General features: G+C 41.3%; 1 protein-coding gene across 1 annotated transcript in view; it reads right to left on the reverse strand.

The window, feature by feature from the left end:
- stxbp5l (syntaxin binding protein 5L) overlaps positions 1-17,299 on the reverse strand; it is a 598,592-nt gene that overhangs the window by 80,760 nt on the left and 500,533 nt on the right. The window contains exon 22 of the mRNA XM_041210884.1: positions 16,700-16,750. Coding sequence (XP_041066818.1) covers positions 16,700-16,750 — 51 coding nt within the window. The remainder of the gene's footprint in view (positions 1-16,699; positions 16,751-17,299) is intronic.

Here is a 17,299-nt window from a genome sequence, read left to right on the forward strand (position 1 = left end):
CTATTAATCTCTGCCCAGCTTAATTAAATCTCTCTCACAAACACACACACACACACACACACACACTTTTCAAATGCTGGCCAATTGCTTTTCAGGCAAGAAATTAATGACCAGCAGTTGAAAACCACCCTCTTCGTAATTTTATTAAGGAGTATTAATTATATATCACGCAATATGTTGTAGTGCATGATTCCTGAAGTAGTGCATTTTTTCAGCACCAAAGTACTTTTTCTAACAATGGGCAGAATTTAGTGTGATGACACAGGTACAGCTCACAGGTCCCTCTGAGAAAAGTAGTTCCTTCTCATTGCGATCTTAAATGGGAGACCCCTTATTTTCAAACTGCACCCCCTTGTTCTAGATTCCCCCAGGGGAGAAACATCCTCTCAGCATCTTTCCTGTCAAGCCCCCTCAGAATCTAAAATGTTTCAATAAGACCATCTCTCATTCTTCTAAACTCCAATGAGTATAGGCCCAACCAGCTCAACCTTCCCTAATCCAAGGGATAATGACCTTTAAAAGGCTCAATAATGAGCCTAATTAGCCTACGTCACCCCATTCTGCCACTGACTAAATGGGGGTCAATTTTTCCACTGACGAAACTGGGCCACTCCCTATGATTATGTAGGCCCGCCCGCCATCTAGCCTGCTCTGGCGGGCACCATTATATTCCGGACAATATTTACAAGACTGTAAAATATTGTGCTTTAAACTTTTTATAGGTGATATTTTGCTGACAAAGATATATTGCTTCACTGCTGCCTGCAAAATTTAGACCAATGGCACTTGCTGTTGACCTCGAAGAAAGCTGCCTACAAAGGTCTGACAAAATATGTGGCATGGTTTTCCCCTTTCCTATCGTCAGTTTAAATCTAGCGTCAAGTCAAGGGGAACTCTTGCCATGTAGCAACAGTGAAGACAGCAAGCAGGTAAGCTTGCATAACACACAACCCAAGTAGTTATAATGACTTAATATTTTAAATTTATATTTTCAAAAAGTGGCAGTGATTGGATTCAGATTGAAGCAAAAATAAAGATAAACAAGATTAATTTTTTAAAAGTTGTAAATTTATTATGGAGAAATTTGACATTCCACAAACAGAAAATTAACTTCTTAGGGTCAGTGAGGATGTTCAGCAGCAATTGTGTAGCTTAGTATGTTAAAAACTCAGTTACACCTCATTCAACAAGGTGTAACTGTTTCAAGTGTTCTTATAGCAAGGTCAACAGCGTAAGAGTGAAAGTTCTTGTCAATTCATATGATTTCCTATTATTGCAATCTAGGAATACCTCAACAGTGCACCCTCTGGAGAAGCGTAGAATCACTGACAGCAACGAATGGATTTGTGCATTATTCTGTACATCCATAGACTCCCGATATTGCTATCAGTTTTAGTGGAGAAATTATAGCAAATGTCATCAATTCCATCAGAAATTTTGGGCCATTGTTTACTATTATTAGAAAACTGCTATCAAAGAAAGATTAAGCACGCATGTGATATATGTTGGGAACAGCTACTCTTGAGTATTGAATAAATTAGAGCCAAATATGTTCATCAGAATAAAGGATGTGTAAAAAAATAAAAACAAAAAACTGAGGATGCTGGAAATCCAAAACAAAAACAGAGTTACCTGGAAAAACTCAGCAGGTCTGGCAGCATCGGCGGAGAAGAAAAGAGTTGATGTTTCGAGTCCTCATGACCCTTGTTGAAGGGTCATGAAGACTCGATACGTCAACTCTTTTCTTCTCCGTCGATGCTGCCAGACCTGCTGAGTTTTTCCAGGTAATTCTGTTTTTGTAAAGGATGTGTGAGTTGGTTCAACTTTTAATAAACAAACATAAATCTATCAAGTTAAATCAGGATTAATAAAATTGGGATCAAAAACGCCCACATATAATTTTGTCTCAGCTCCACATTTTCTAATCCATTCTGGTTTTAGTTCAAATAATTGTGTGTGTAAAATGGACTAAATATGACCATTTTAAAGAGATGAGGCCATGCATAACCCAACCTACCAACTTCAAGTTAACTCTGATTTATGTCTCAGATATCTGTGCATTACATAATTAAAGCAATTTTCCATTTTGATCAATTACTTTTGTTTTAATTCAAAAATTTCATAAACCAATGCCTCATAACATACCTTCATAAATGGTTCTAGTCTTCTCAAAAGTTTTCACTGAGTTCCTTGAAACAGTTGTTTTCCCTTCTACACAGGAACTTTTCACAGACCCTAGAGAGCAAGATGGTAACTGATTCCTGAAGTAAAACTTTAATCTTTTGACTGCACCTTTTTACAGTCACATTCACATAGTACTGAAGATAAAACATTCCTTCGAGTTATTTTGCTAAGCACTGAATGCTGTTTTTAAACAATGGTATTTTACCCTGATTCCCATCTCTTTTCCCTCCTCTAAGAATGCCTCACACTAGCAATTAATTGCATTTCATCCTCTTACTAGAGCCATATGGTTTGAATGATATCATTGTCCACAAATATCACCAATTCCACTTTCTGAATAGCCATTAGAAGGCATGTTTGCAGTGAACAAAACATCTCAGGTTTCCCCCTTCCATTCAAAATGGGGCATGTTTCACTGTGTCTATCGGGCTTCCTGGGAATTGGCAAAACTCTGTCAGTGTCAGGTAATAGGGTGCTTTGATTAGTAGTGTACTACATTATTAACACTATGGGTAGGCTGCCAAGCTCTTGTAATTTAAAATATACAATAGCAATACGTTACTCAGTTGGATTACGGTTTCTCATTGTTGACATATCTCCTTAAAATCATTAAAGATTTATTGTGTTCTGTATCAATATTGTGCACTAACCACACCACATACAAATTGATGTCCAAGTATGATGAAGCATGACAAATGCATACATGCCAATTGTCCATTTTTAACATGGATAGTCAACATTTGCAACCCTGCTCATGCTGTCTGTGCTTGTGCTAAGAAATTAGTGGAGTTGGAATTGCTCTCCTCAGTCCTTCTCCTCTTGCCTCAGATGGCTTATGTGCTCTGCAAGCCCCACTCCTCCTTGGCTTGTGTTTCTAGTGTTAATATTAGTGCTTTGTATCCTGAAGGCAAGAATTCTCTTGCAAGAATGGAAGTTTTCACTTCTAGCATACAGAGACCCCAATTCAAACGAGTAGGGTGCAAAAAGGAGTCCAGAGTACAGGACCAAGGAACTGGGGCGGGAGTTTGTGGGGAAAAATAGTTGCAAAGTTGGAGGGAGGAGGGAATTATGACAAGAGAGGTGGAGGAGAATGCAAGGGAAAAGGAGAAGGAAGAATTCAGGGAGAGAAAAGGCCAGGAGAGGGGTGGGGTCAAAATGCAAGGGATAGGGATAGAGGGCATGACTAAGGGAGAAGGTAAGTTGCATGGTAAAGTAGAATGAGTAGGGTGGGGGGACAGAAGAGTGCAAGAGGAATGGAAAAATCAATTGTATTGCAGGAGTTAAATGAACGGCTATAAAAAGGAAGGAAAAACAGATGGTAAGGTGAGATAGAAAGGTGCAAAATATGGGAGCTGTATTTTTGGGTGGGGGCAAAGAAATTGCCAGCATGCAACATGAACTGGGAAGCTACTTGGGTTGTTCAGGGGCGGGGGTGGCAGAGTGGACCACCAGTTTGGATTGATAAAGGAGAGGGAGAAGAGTGGTCGTATTAAATGGAAAGTCTAGAGAAGGTAGTGTTTCTGTGAATAGTTGGGGAATTGAATGGGGTTCTGTATGAAACGTGTCTGCAGGGCATAGTGTGTCCGTGTTAACTAGGACAATGGAGATCAGATGAGAGTGTGACTGTTAAAAATGTTCAAAAATTCACTTGGTGCAACCATGCCTTTCTTTATTGAAGATAATTACAATAAAGTTATAGTATGTGTGGGTTGTGTTGTCAGAAAGTTAAATAACTCATTAACTTCAGGTACATTCCACCTAAAGTTAAATCGCTAAGTAACTAGTCAAACAACTAATCTTAAAGTTATTCTGAGAATTCTTAATGTGATTCTTTGTCTACTGCATGGCACTGCAGCAATCCTTTCCTTGAGGAATGTCAGACATGTTGATGATGGTAAATGATGGTAAGTCTCAGTCTTAATGATGCCCAAATAAGAAATCCAGCAAATTCAATAACAAAACTCCAAATGCAGTAATAAAACTATGTGGAATTTTATCAGGCTCCATTCCACTAAATGCAAATTGAGGAACTGAGAGTCAGTTTCTGTAATTTTGGGGAAAATTCTGACTGTATAATGCAACCAATGGTGATTCCAAAGACAGCCTGTAGTTAAGCACTGAAATTATGTTGCAACAGAATCAGAAATGTTATAATAATAATTACTATTATAAATAAGTTAATTTGCTACCAAATGTTAAGTCATAGCACCCATCACAATTAACCAAACTGCTCACAACTCCGGTGTCATATTTGACTTAGATGAGCGGGAACTTCAATTTGAAAAGGGAGCAGAGAGCGGCAGGGCCTTCAGTTTAAAAAGGACTTGGAGAGTGGCAGGGACTTCAGTTCAATTTCAGGAAAGAGAGGTTAAAACAGTGAAACTCAAATAGGAGTAAGGGTAAAATAAAAGCAAGGATCCATATTCTATTCAGTTAAGATATGTATGGGGAGCTCAGTCCTGTGATTTGCACATCTTGCACTATGTGGGAAATCCTAGACGCTCCTAGTGGTCTGGATTATCACGTATGCAGGAGGTGCCTCCGACTGGAGCAACTTGAGCTCCAGATTTTGGAGCTTGAACGGCAGCTGGGGGCACTACAGTGTATTCATGAGGCTGAGAGGTTCACGGATAGTACGTTTCAGGATGTGGTCACCCTGCAGCTTAAGGAAGTGCAAGCAGAGAGGGAATGGTGACCACCAGACAGAAGGAAGAGACCAGGCAGGTAGTGAGAGCATCCCCCCAGTGCATCTCACTTGCAAACCGTTTTTTGGCTTTGGAAAACAGTGAGAGTTCCTCTGTGGAGGCCAACCAGAGCCATGGCCATGGCACTGTGGGTGGTCCAACTGCTTAGTGGGGGAGGAAGAAGTGTGGAAGGGCAATAGGGGTAGGGGATTCTTTAGTGAGGAGAGTAGACAGGCACTTCTGTGGCTATAGATATGACTCCAGGATGGTATGTTGCCTCCCGGGTGCCAGGGTCAAGGATGTCACGGAATGGCTGCAGGGCACTCTTAAGAAAAGGTTGAATAGCCAGAAGTCATGGTTCATGTTGGGACCAATGACACAGGAAGAAAGAGACTTTAGGGAGTTAGGTCAGAAATTGGAAAGCAGGACTTCAAAGGTAGTAATCTCCGGATTACTGCTGGTGCCACAAAGTAGTGAGTATACAAAGAGAAGAATAGAGCAGATGAATGCATGGCTGGAGAGATGGTGCAGGAGGGAGGGCTTTAGATTCCAGGGGGCATTGGGACCGTTTCTGGGGGAGGTGGGATCTGTACAAGTTACATCTGAACAGGAACAGGACCAACATCCTCGCGGGGAGGTTTGCTAATGCTGCGGGGGCGGATTTAAACTAAATTGGCAGGGGAATGGGATCCTGAAAAGTAGTTCAGAGGGGAGAGAAGCAGAGATGGAAATAGAAGTTAAAACGCTAATAAATGAGTCTGGGCGGGGGGTGGGGTGGGGTGGGGGCGGTGCAGAGGAAACATAGGCTAGATAAGAAAGAAGTGAGCTTAGCAAGGCTAAATGGAATATAATTTAATGCAAGGAGTCTGATGAATAAGACAGATGAGCTGAGGGCACAGATAGGCATGTGGGAGTATGATATAGCTATGATCGAGACTTGGCTAAAAGGGCAGGATTGGCAGCTCAGTTCCTGGTTATAGGGTATTCTGACGAGATAGAGAGGGGGATAGAAGAGGAGGGGGGGTCACAATATCGATCAAGGAGTCAATTGTAGCAGTGAGGAGGGATGGTATCTTGGAAGGATCATCAAATGAGACCATATGGGTAGAAGTAAAAAACACAAAAAGGAGCAAACACATTGTTGGGTGTGTAGTATCGGCCCCCAAACAGTCAGGGAGAGATAGAGGATCAGATAATATATAAGAATAATAAGGCAGCAATAGTAGGGGATTTTAACTACCCAATTATTAACTGGGACAGTTTTAGTGTGCAAAGTAGGGAGGGAGCAAAATTCTTAAGTTGCATCCAGGAGAACTTTTTTAGCCAGTATGTAGAAAGCCCAAGGGATGGGGCAGTTCTGGACCTAATATTTGGAAATGAGCCTGGGCAGGTGGAAGGTATATTAGTAGGGGAGCATTTTGGAGATAGTGGAGCAGAGCGGGACTGTAAAGAGCGAGACTTCAGAGAGCAGAGCGGGGCTTAAATTTAAGGAAATAGTCTTTTAACTAAAAACAAACAAAAAGTATGGCAAGGGAGCTCAGTGTTGTATGGCCTGCAGCATGTGGGAATTCTCAGACACTCCTTGTAGTCTGGATGACCACATGTGCAGGAAGTGCTACTGGCTTGACCAGATTGAGCAACGGGTTTTGGAGCTTGAGCTGGAGACACAGCAGTGTATCCACGAGACTGAGGGTTACATGGATAACACGTTTTTAATTGTGTTCACGCCGCAGTTTAAGCAAGTGCAGTCAGAGAAAGAGTGGATGACCACAAGTCAGAAGAAGGGAGGCAGGCAGGTAGTCAGGAAAGCCCCAGTGTGCATCTCACTCAAGAACCCTTTTTCTGTGTTGGAAAATGGAGAGCCCAGCCAGAGCCAAGTTCACAGCACTGTGGGTGGCTCAACGGCACAAGGTGGGTGGAGTAAGAGTGTAAGAGCAATCGTGGTAGGAGACTCAATAGTGAGGGGTGCAGACAGGTACTTCTGTGGCCATAGAAGTGACTCCACGATGATGTGTTGCCTCCCTGGTGCCAGGGTCAAGGATGTCACAGAACGGCTGCAAGGCATTCTGAAGAGGGAGGGCAAACAGTAAGAGGTTGTGGTTCACATTGGTACCAACAACATAGGTAGAAAGAGGGATGAGGTCCTGCAACGAGCATTTAGGGAGCTAGGTAGCAGATTAAAAAGCAAGACATTAAAGGTTGTAATCTCTGGATTACTCCCTGTGCCACGTGCTAGTGAGTATAGAAATAGGAGGATAGAGAGGATGAATGTGTGACTGAACAGGTGATGCAGGAAGGAGGGCTTTATTTTCCTGGATCACTGGGTCTGTTTCTGGCGAAGTAAGACAGATGAACTGAGGGCATTGATTAACACACGGGAATATGATATTGTTGCTATCACACAGATGCAAGGTTGAGGGAAGGGGAGGACTAGAATACTCAATATTCCAGGGTGTAGAATCTTTAGGCGTGACGGGGGTGTGGGTGGGTGTAAAAGAGGAGATGGCATTGCACAAGGAGTCAATTATTGCAGTAAGGAGGGATGGTATCTTAAAAGGTTCCTCAAATGACGCCATATGGGTAGAACCTAAAAACAAAAATCGGGAAATCACTTTGCTGGGAGTGTACTATATGCCTCCAAACAGTCAGGGGGAGGCAGAGGAGCAAATATGTAGGCAAATCTCAGAGAAGTGTAAAAATAATAGGGTAATAATAGTAGGGGATTCCAACTTCCCCAATATTAACAGGGATAGTCTTAGTATAAAAGGTTTAGAGGGGGCGGAATTCTTAAAGTGCATCCAGGAGAGCTTTTGAAGTCCTACAAGAGAAGGGGCATACTGGACCTAATCTTAGGGAATGAAGCTGGGCAAGTGGTAGAAGTGTCAGTACGGGAGCATTTCGGGGATAGTGACCATGAGTCCAAGATTTAAGGTAGTTATGGAAAAGGACAAAGATGGACTGGAAATAAAGGTCCTGAATTGGGGGAAGGCTGATTTCAATATGGTAAGACAGGATCTGGCCAAAGTGGACTGGGAGCAGCTACATGTAGGAAAGTCTACATCAGACCAGAGGGAGTCATTCAAAAAGGAAATAGTGAGAGTTCAGGGCCAACATGTTCCCATAAAGGTGAAGGGTAGGATCAACCCTGGATGTCAAGGGATATAGAGAATTGTATATGGTAAACAAAAGAGGCTTATGGCAGTTGGAGGGCTGGAAACAGCAGAAGCCCTAGAGGAGTATAGAAAGTGTGGGGGGGTGCTTAAAAAAGAAAGTACGAGAGTGAAGAGGGGGTGTGAAAAAACTCTGTTGGGAAAATCCCAAGGCATTTTATAAATATATTAAGGGCAAGAGGATAACCAGGGAAAGAGTAAGGCCCATTAAGGACCAAAGTGGCAATTTGTGCGTGGAGCTGGAGGACGTAGGTAAGGTTTTAAATGATTATTTTTCGTCTATGCTCACTATGGAGAAGGACGATGTAGGTGTAGAAATCAAGGAGGGGGACTGTGATATACTTGAACAAATTAGCATCATAAGGGAAGTATTAAAGGTTTTAGCAGGCTTAAAAGTGGATAAATACCCAGGCCCAGGTGAAATGTATCCCAGGCTGCTATGTGAGGCAAAGGAGGAGATTGCAGGGGCTCTGACACTAATTTTCAAATCCTCTCTGGCCACAGGAGAGGTGCCAGGGGACTGGAGGACAGTGAATGTGGTACCATTATTCAAGAAGGGTAGTAGGGATAAACCATGTAATTACAGGCCAGTGAGTCTAACATCAGTGGTAGGGAAACTATTGGAAAATATTCTGAGGGACAGGATTAATCTTTGGAGAGGCAGGGGTTAATCAGGATAGTCAGCATGACTTTGTCAGGGGGAGATCATGTCTAACAAATTTGATTGAATTTTTCGAGATGGTGACTAGTTGTGTAGATGAGGGTAGTGCAGTTGATGTAGTTTACATAGATTTCAGTACTACTTTTGCCAAGGCTCCACATGGAAGAATAGTCAAGAAGGTAGAGCCCATGGGATCCAGAGCAATTTGGCAAATTGGATCCAAAATTGGCTTAGCGGCAGGAGGCAGAGGGTGATGGTTGAAGGTTGTTTTTGCATTTGGAAGCCTGTGACGAGTGGTGTACCGCAGGGATCGGTGTTGGGACCCTTGCTGTTTGTAGTGTACATTAATGATTTAGATGTGAATATGGGAGGTGTGATCAGTAAGTTTACAGATGATACGAAAATTGGCGGTGTCATAAATAGTGCGGAGGAAAGCCTTAGATTGCAGGATGATATAGATGGGCTGGTGAGATGGGTAGAGCAGTGGCAAATGGAACGTAATCCTGAGATCTGTGAGGTGATGCATTTTAGGTGGACTAACGTGGCAAGGGAATACACAATGAATGGTAGGATCCTAGGAAGTACAGAGGATCAGATTGATGTGCATATCCATGGATCCCTGAAGGCAGCAGCACAGGTAGATAAGGTGGTTAAGGGGGCATATGGGATACTTGCTTTTATTAGCCAAAGCATGGAATGTAAGAGCAGGGAGGTTATGTTGGAGGTGTATAAAATGCTAGTTAGGCCACAGCTGGAGTACTATGTGCAGTTCTGGTCGCCACACTATAGGAAAGATGTGATTGCCCTGGAGATGGTGCAGAGGAGACTCACCAGGATATTGCCTGGGCTGGAGCACTTCAGCTATGAAGAGAGACTGGATAGGCTAGGGTTGTTTTCCTCAGAGCAGAGAAGGCTGAGGGGGACCTGATAGAGGTCTAAAAAATTATGAGGGGCATAGATATTGGAGATAGGAAGAAGCTTTTCCCCTTAGCAGAGGTGTCAATAACCAGGGGGCATAGATTTAAGGTAAGGAGCAGGAGGTTTAGAGGGGAATTGAGGAATTTTTTTTTCACTCAGAGAGTGGTTAGGATCTGGAACACACTGCCTGAGGGGACTGTAGGAGGCAGGAACCCTTACAACATTTTAAAAGTATTTAGATGAGCACTTGAAGGGCCATTACATACAGGGCTATGGCCCAAATGCTGAAAACAGCGATTAGAATTTTAGGTGTTTGATGGCTGGCACGTACACAATGGGCCGAAGGGCCTGTTTCTGTGCTGTATAACTCAGTTAGATTTAGAATAGTTATGCAAAAGGATAAGGTTTGGTGGGGAATAAAAGTTCTAAACTGGGGAAAGTCTAATTTTACTAAGATGACATACGATTTGGCCCAAGTGGACTGGGAACAGCTACTTGCAGATAAAATCAGGTCAGAGCATTGGGAGGCATTCAAGGATGAAATAGCGAGAGTACAGGGTAAATATGTTCCCATAAAGGCAAAGGGGGACCAAGTCTGGAGAGCCCTCAATGTCAAGGGACAAAGATTAGGATTAAGAAATAAGGAGAAGCTTATGGCAGTTACCAAGGGCTCAATATGGCAGAGTCCCTAGAAGATAAAAAAGTGCGGGGGGAACTTAAAAAGGAAACTAGAAAAGCTAAGAGAGTGCACGAGAAAGCATTGGTGGCTAGAATAAAGGAAAACACAAAGAGGTTTTGTAAATATATAAAGAGCAAGAGAATAACTAGGGATAGAGTAGGGCCAAGTAGGGACCATAGAGATAATCTATGTGTGGACCCGAAAGACGTGGGTGCAGTCCTCAATGAATACTTTGCGTCAGTCTTCACAATGGAAAAGAATGATGCAGTATAGATATCAGGGTGGAGGACTGTGAAATATTAGAGAAAGTTAACAGAGAGAAGGTATTAGTGGGTTTAGTGGTCTTAAAAGTGGGTAAATCCACGGGCCTGGATGATGAGATATATCCCGGGCTATTGAGGGAGGCAAGGGAAGAGATATCGGGGTCCTGGCAATCATTTTCAAATCCTCTCTGGCCACAGGTGAGGTGCCAGAGGACTGCTAACGTTGTCCCATTATTAAAAAAAGGAAGGATAGCCCAGGAAATTACAGACCAGTCAGTCTAACCTTGGTAGTGGGAAGTTACTAGAAAGAATTCTGAGGGACAGAATATATCTTCACTTGGAGCGACATGGATTAATCAGGGCTAGTCAGCATGGATTTGTCAAGGGAAGGTCGTGTTTGACAAAGTTGATCGAATTTTTTGAGGAGGTAACCATGAGTGTTGATGTGCTTTACATGGACTTTAGCAAAGTTTTTGATAAGGTCCCTCATAGCAGACTGGTCAAGAAAGTAAGAGCCCATGGGATCTATTGGATCCAAAATTGGCTGAGAGGGAGGAAGCAGAGGGTGATGGTAGAGTTGTGTTTCTGTGACTGGAAGTCTGTTTCCAGCGGGGTTCCACAGGGCTCGGTGCTGGGGACCTTGCTATTTTTGGTGTACATAAGTGATTTGGACTTAAATGTAGGAGGTATGATCAAGAAGTTTGCGGATGACACGAAAATTGGTAGGGTGGTAAATAGTGAGGAAGTTAGCTGTAAACTGCAGGAGGATATCATTGGACTGGTCAGGTGGGCAGAGCAGTGGCAAATGGAATTCAACCTGGAAAAGTGTGAGGTAATGCACTTGGGGAGGGCTAACAAGGCAAGGGATTACACTATGAATGGTAGGACCCTGAAAAGTACTGAAGATCAGAGGCATCTTGGTGTACATATCCACAGACCCCTCAAGGTAGCAAGGCAGGTCGATAAGGTGGTTAAGGAGGCATATGGGATACTTGCCTTTATTAGCCAAGGCGTAGAATACAAGAGCAGAGAGGTTATACGGGAACTGTATAAAACACTAGTTAGGCCACAACTGGAGTACTGAGTGCAGTTCTGGTCACCACATTATAGGAGGGATGTGATTGCACTGGAGGGGGCGCAGGAGATTTACCAGGATGCTTAACACAAACAAAAATACCTGGAAAAGCTCAGCAGGTCTGGTAGCATCTGCAGAGAGGAGAACAGTTAACATTTTGAGTCCATATGACTCTTCAACAGAACACCTTTTACCAGGATGCTGCCTGGGCTGGAGGGTCTGAGCTATGAGGAAAGATTGGATAGGCTGGGATAAAAGCAAAATACTGCGGATGCTGGAAATCTAGAACAAAAACAAAAATACCTGGAAAAACTCAGCAGATCTGATAGCATCTGCGGAGAGGGATACAGTTAATGTAACTGTATCCCTCTCTGCAGATGCTGTCAGACCTGCTGAGTTTTTCCAGGTATTTTTGTTTTTGTTTTGGATAGACTGGGGCTGTTTTCCTTGGAGCAGTGAAGGTTGAGAGGGAACCTGACAGAGGTGTATAAGATTATGAGGGGCATGGATAGGGTGGATAGGAAGTCACTTTTTCCATTAGTAGAGGGGCCAATAACCAGGGGGCATAGATTTAAGGCAAGAGGTAGAAGGATAAGTGGAGAGTTGAGGAGAAATGTTTTCACCCAGAGTGTGGTGGGAGTCTGGAACTCACAGCCTGAAAGGCTGATTGAATCAGAAACCCTCATAACATTTAAGAAGTATTTAGATATTCACTTGCATTGCCATAGCCGCCAGGACTAGGGGCCAAGCGCTGGAAAATGAGATTAGTGTAGCCAGATTTCTGTTGGCCAGCGTGGACATGATGGGACGAATGGCCTCATTCTGTGCAGTAAAAGCCTATGAGTCTATGAGCTTCCAACTAAATACCTACACAATCATTAAGACCATCTATTTCCACCTCAGTAATACTGCCCAATTCCCTCCCTGCCGCAGCTCAGTTGTCATAATTGTATATCAATTATGTTTAATTATATGTGGATGGAGGACATTTATTGGGTTTTCACTTGAGCCCATAGAGACACCTCCTGAAACTGTGGTGTGGTTGAGTTAGGAAGCATATGCATATAATGTCTCACTCTGTAAATAAATGCAAGACTGCTTCCATATCATCCTTCACCAACTTGCTTTCTGCATCAGAACAATCTGCCTCTGAAACCCTCATCCAAACTTTTATTTACCTCTAGAGTTGACTATTCCAATGCATTCCTGGCTAGCCTTCCACTTTCTACCCTCTGTAAACTGAGGTCATGCAAAATTCTGCTACGGATATCCTAACTCACACCAAGTTCTGTTCACCTATCACTCCTGTGCTTGCTGATCTACGTTGGCTCCTGATTGAGGAACATCTTGATTTTAATATTTTCATCCTTGTTTACAAGTCCCTCCATGGCATCATCCCTGCCTATTGCTATAATCTCCTCTAGCCCCACAGCCCTTTGAGATATCTATGCTCCTTCAATTCTGGTCTCTTCAGCATCGATTTTAATCACTCCACCTTTGGTGGCCATGCCTTCAGTTGCCCTAAGATGTAGAAGGTCTGCTTTACCTCCCTTCCTCCTTGAAGAAGCAGCTAAAACCTACCTCTTTGACCAAGCTTTTGGACATCTCGTCTAATATCTTGTAATGTGACTTGGTGTCAAATTTTGTTTGATAATGCTCCTATGAAGTGTCTTGGAATGTTTACCACATTAAAGGTGCTACATAAATACAAGTTGTTGTTGCTGGGAAATTATCAAAACAAGTTTCAAAAATTCAACATCCTTCAATAACTGAAGTATGCAATAACTGATAGAATATTATATATAGGTGCAACTTAGATGTTGGCAAGTTCATGTCCCACTGCACTCCTATTGTATCTGCTTTGTTTGCCACTTTGAACCATTTGTTTTTTATAGATAAAATAAATAAATTACAGAAGGTTGTCAAAAAAACATTAATAAAAATCCTGAAATACAAATGCAATAAAGAGGATTGCATCTATTCTGTCTTGTATTTTTTATTCAGCAATTATTCAGGGCTGCTTTTCACTTGTATAATTCATTTTGAATTGTCAGCATTTTGGGGTCTGTTAGCTTTTCAGTTTTTAGATTGGCATGTATGTAAATGGTTATGAGTATGGAAAACATTAGGTATTACATGCGTTGATAAACAGGCAACACAAAACTCATCATCAAATATGACAACAATATGTTCTAGAAGTTATAGTATCTAGTTTTTCCAATAGCATTTCACTGTACAATATATTGGCCTGTATAATCAGGTGCCAACTTATGGCAATTCCAATTGAGTAGTGCGTTACTGTATACATAGTATTTTGAACTCTATTTCATGGCCCGCCTAACATTACTTTGAAGCCTGTGCTGGTAGATGATGCAATAGTTTCTGCTGCAGTCAGCTCCTCTTAAGAGCAGGTAGGATTTCTGCCTAAAAACTGCTGAAAGCTGAAATTATTCTTGTTGCTGGTTTAGTTATTACTAATTGATGTAAACATGCAAAAATTATTCATATACAGCCATTTGGTTTTAAGGAGAGTAAATATTAGAATATAAGAGCAGGGAGGTTATGCTAGAACTGTACAATACACTAGTTAGGTCACAGATAGAGCACTACATGACAATTATGGTCACCGCATTACAGGACAGATATGATTGCACTAGAGAGGGGACAGAGAAGATTTACAAGGATATTGGCAGGACTGGAGAATTTGGGGTATGAGGAAAGACTGAATAGGCTGGGATTGCTTTCTTTGGAACATGGAAGGCTGACAGAAGACTTAATCGAAGTGCATTAAATTGAGGGGTCTAGATAGAGTGAATTAGGAAAGACTTATTCCACTCAGCAGAAAAGTCAATAACCAGGAGCATAGAATTAAAGTAATTGCTGGAAGAATTAGGAGGAAGTTGAGGAGAATGTTTTTCATTCAGAGGATGGTGGGGATCTGGAATTCACTGCTCGATAGTGTGTTAGAGAAAGAAACTCTCATTATCTTTCAAAAAATACTTGGATAAGCATTTGAAGTGCCATCACATAAAAGGCCATGGACCAGGAGTTGCAAAGTGAGACAGGCTGGACAGCTTTTCTCAGCTGGAACTGACTTAATGGGCTGAATTACCTCCTCCTGTGCTATAAATTTCTATAATTCGAAAATATAAATTAAAGTATAATATTCTCTCTCATCCTTATAATGGCACATGCCATTTCACTTGCGGAAACAGGTAAATGACTCTCTACTAATATGTATTTTGTAATCAGCTGCTAATCAAATACCCCATAGTGACCAACCACATGATTTTCTGTCCTTCTGTTTGGGACTGTATAGTATCCTCACTTGGTAGTTCTCTCCTTGGCTTGACCTGTAATTAGGTGCTCACTATGTGGGATATCATGGACATGAATTTGTATCTTATCCCTCACAGTATGCAATGGATGTGTGTTGTGCCAGTATACCACAATTGCAACAAAGAACTAAAATTACATCTGTTTAGATACATCAATGTGAAAACCTTTAGACATGAAATCAGAAAGTTGGTACATTCCTCTCATTTTTTATGAAATAGGCAGTGAGGCTAATTCTAGTTGCATGGGCTATTGGTCATTAATGCTATAGGCTACAAGGAAACCTTGTAACACAGGCATATTTTTTAGAAAAACAAAACTGTATGAGGAATAAAAAAAAACTCAGAGTAAGAGCCGCCATGGGGCAATTTTCTTTTCATAGTCTGTTACTAAGTACGATTAGTAGAGCACAGCAGCAGGGTGTTTCTTTTTTGAGTTGGAGCAAAATGATAAGGTGGAAAATACTAAACTATAAATAAAATTATTCTCCTTAACAGAAAATTAAGGCCCAATTTTAACTTATCCCTCCACCCACCCCATGCCTGACGAGAATCGGGAATGTGTGGTGTTAAAAAACAGCCAATAAGTTACTCAGCTCATTCTAATTGCCTTCTGGCCTTTAAATTTTTAAAAAGTTTCCCTGTGGGTCAGTAGGAACAGGTGTACCTCCCAGTTCCTTCTACCACTTATCTGACTGTTGTCGACTATTCCCACTTGCCTGACCACCAGCGTAGGCTTAAGGTTACTGAAATTATGTATTTAAATGAAGCTCAAGAGTTAAAATAGCCCAGGCATTGTATTGGCAAGCAAGGGCAACCTTGATATTCTCTGCAAAGGCCCCACACTCACTTCTCTCTCTCTCTGACTGTTAGCTACCAATGTGCTTTTTAAAATTTCATTTAATTCTCACAAGAAGTTAGATCCTTATAAAGGGAATACTTTTTTTCTAACCTGAGATTAAGGAAGATGAGAACACTAGAATTGTGAATATTATTAAACACTTTGGCATGATTTTCCTGACAACTCTCTATGCTGGCGCTGGATAGAAAACAGCACATGTGCTATGCTTATTCAGATACAAATGGTTGCAAAACCTACAATGTTCCTGTTGAGCAGATTACACTATCTAAATCTTTAAGTTAGAGTTTTATGCACACAAATCATTTCTGAAAAATAAATTAGCAAGGAAAATGCTAATACCTGTAACACAGAAACTTTGTTAAGCAGCATTCTATACTCTCCTAAGGGAAACTGCCTGCACTTCACTGATTATATTTTCCTCTCCATGTGGATTTTTACTATATTAAAATGTGTTATACTTTAGAACAAAGTTGAATGGATGGAATACACTAATTTACAGGTTTTAAAAGTTTGCTAGTTATAAATTCTGGGCTAGGATGTCAAAATAAGTGACTTTTTTATACAAAACACAAAACACAAAATTCAAGTAGATTAAAAATAAAGAGGGAAAAAGGGAAAAAAAAGTTAGAGATGAGCAAAGAACCATCTGACCATAAACAAACATGGCGTGGAGCTCTAAGGGGACATTTAGTGTCTAGGCTTATGAAATTAATATATATTTCTGTGCAATGTATGCCCTTTATGAAGCCCCATATAACCATTTATTTTGTTTGGTTCAGTTTAGTTCACCTCAGTTTGCTGGAATTTGCTCATCCCCAACCTAAGTAACCCGAAAAAAAAACAAACTGTCAGCTTTCGCCTACCGTACCGAGATCAGTCTTAAGATCTGTCGGCAGACTTAACTTTCTTGGTCCTTTTACTGAAACAACAGAAAGAAAAACAAAAAGCAACAGTTAATACTAGAAAACAAAACTTGCATGGTAGTGTGGAAAAAGTGTACTAAAATTGTAATGTTGGATAAAAAGGCAGCGGCACAGGACAAACTGGGATGTGGATGCTCAACATATCAATCAGCAAACTGTATTGCTCAAGACCACAGGCTGGACTTTTAGTAAGTGAATTCATACAATAGATTTTACATGGGATCTCAAACCATTCATGCATTTGCTGTTTTCTCATTCAGGAATCCTTAGAAATGCCAAAATATAAGGATTGAATATTTCAAATGTTCAATTTATAGTTACTGGTCCCATTTTTGTAGTGTTAGCAAAGCAAACCTTTTTTTGTTAAGAAAAATAACCCATAAAGAACAAAACACTCAGGTTACAGCTTCAAAAATGTACAGTTGTTTGATTTTATGGAACTAAGGGAAAAGACAAAGAACACGGTAATGCTTCCATGACCTTCAAATATAAAAGATACAGAATTTGAAAAGAGAATCGGTTGGCACACTGCAGCACGCATCTCA

The sequence above is a fragment of the Carcharodon carcharias genome, chromosome 18 (genome assembly GCF_017639515.1).
Source record: "Carcharodon carcharias isolate sCarCar2 chromosome 18, sCarCar2.pri, whole genome shotgun sequence".
Taxonomy (NCBI): domain Eukaryota; kingdom Metazoa; phylum Chordata; class Chondrichthyes; order Lamniformes; family Lamnidae; genus Carcharodon; species Carcharodon carcharias.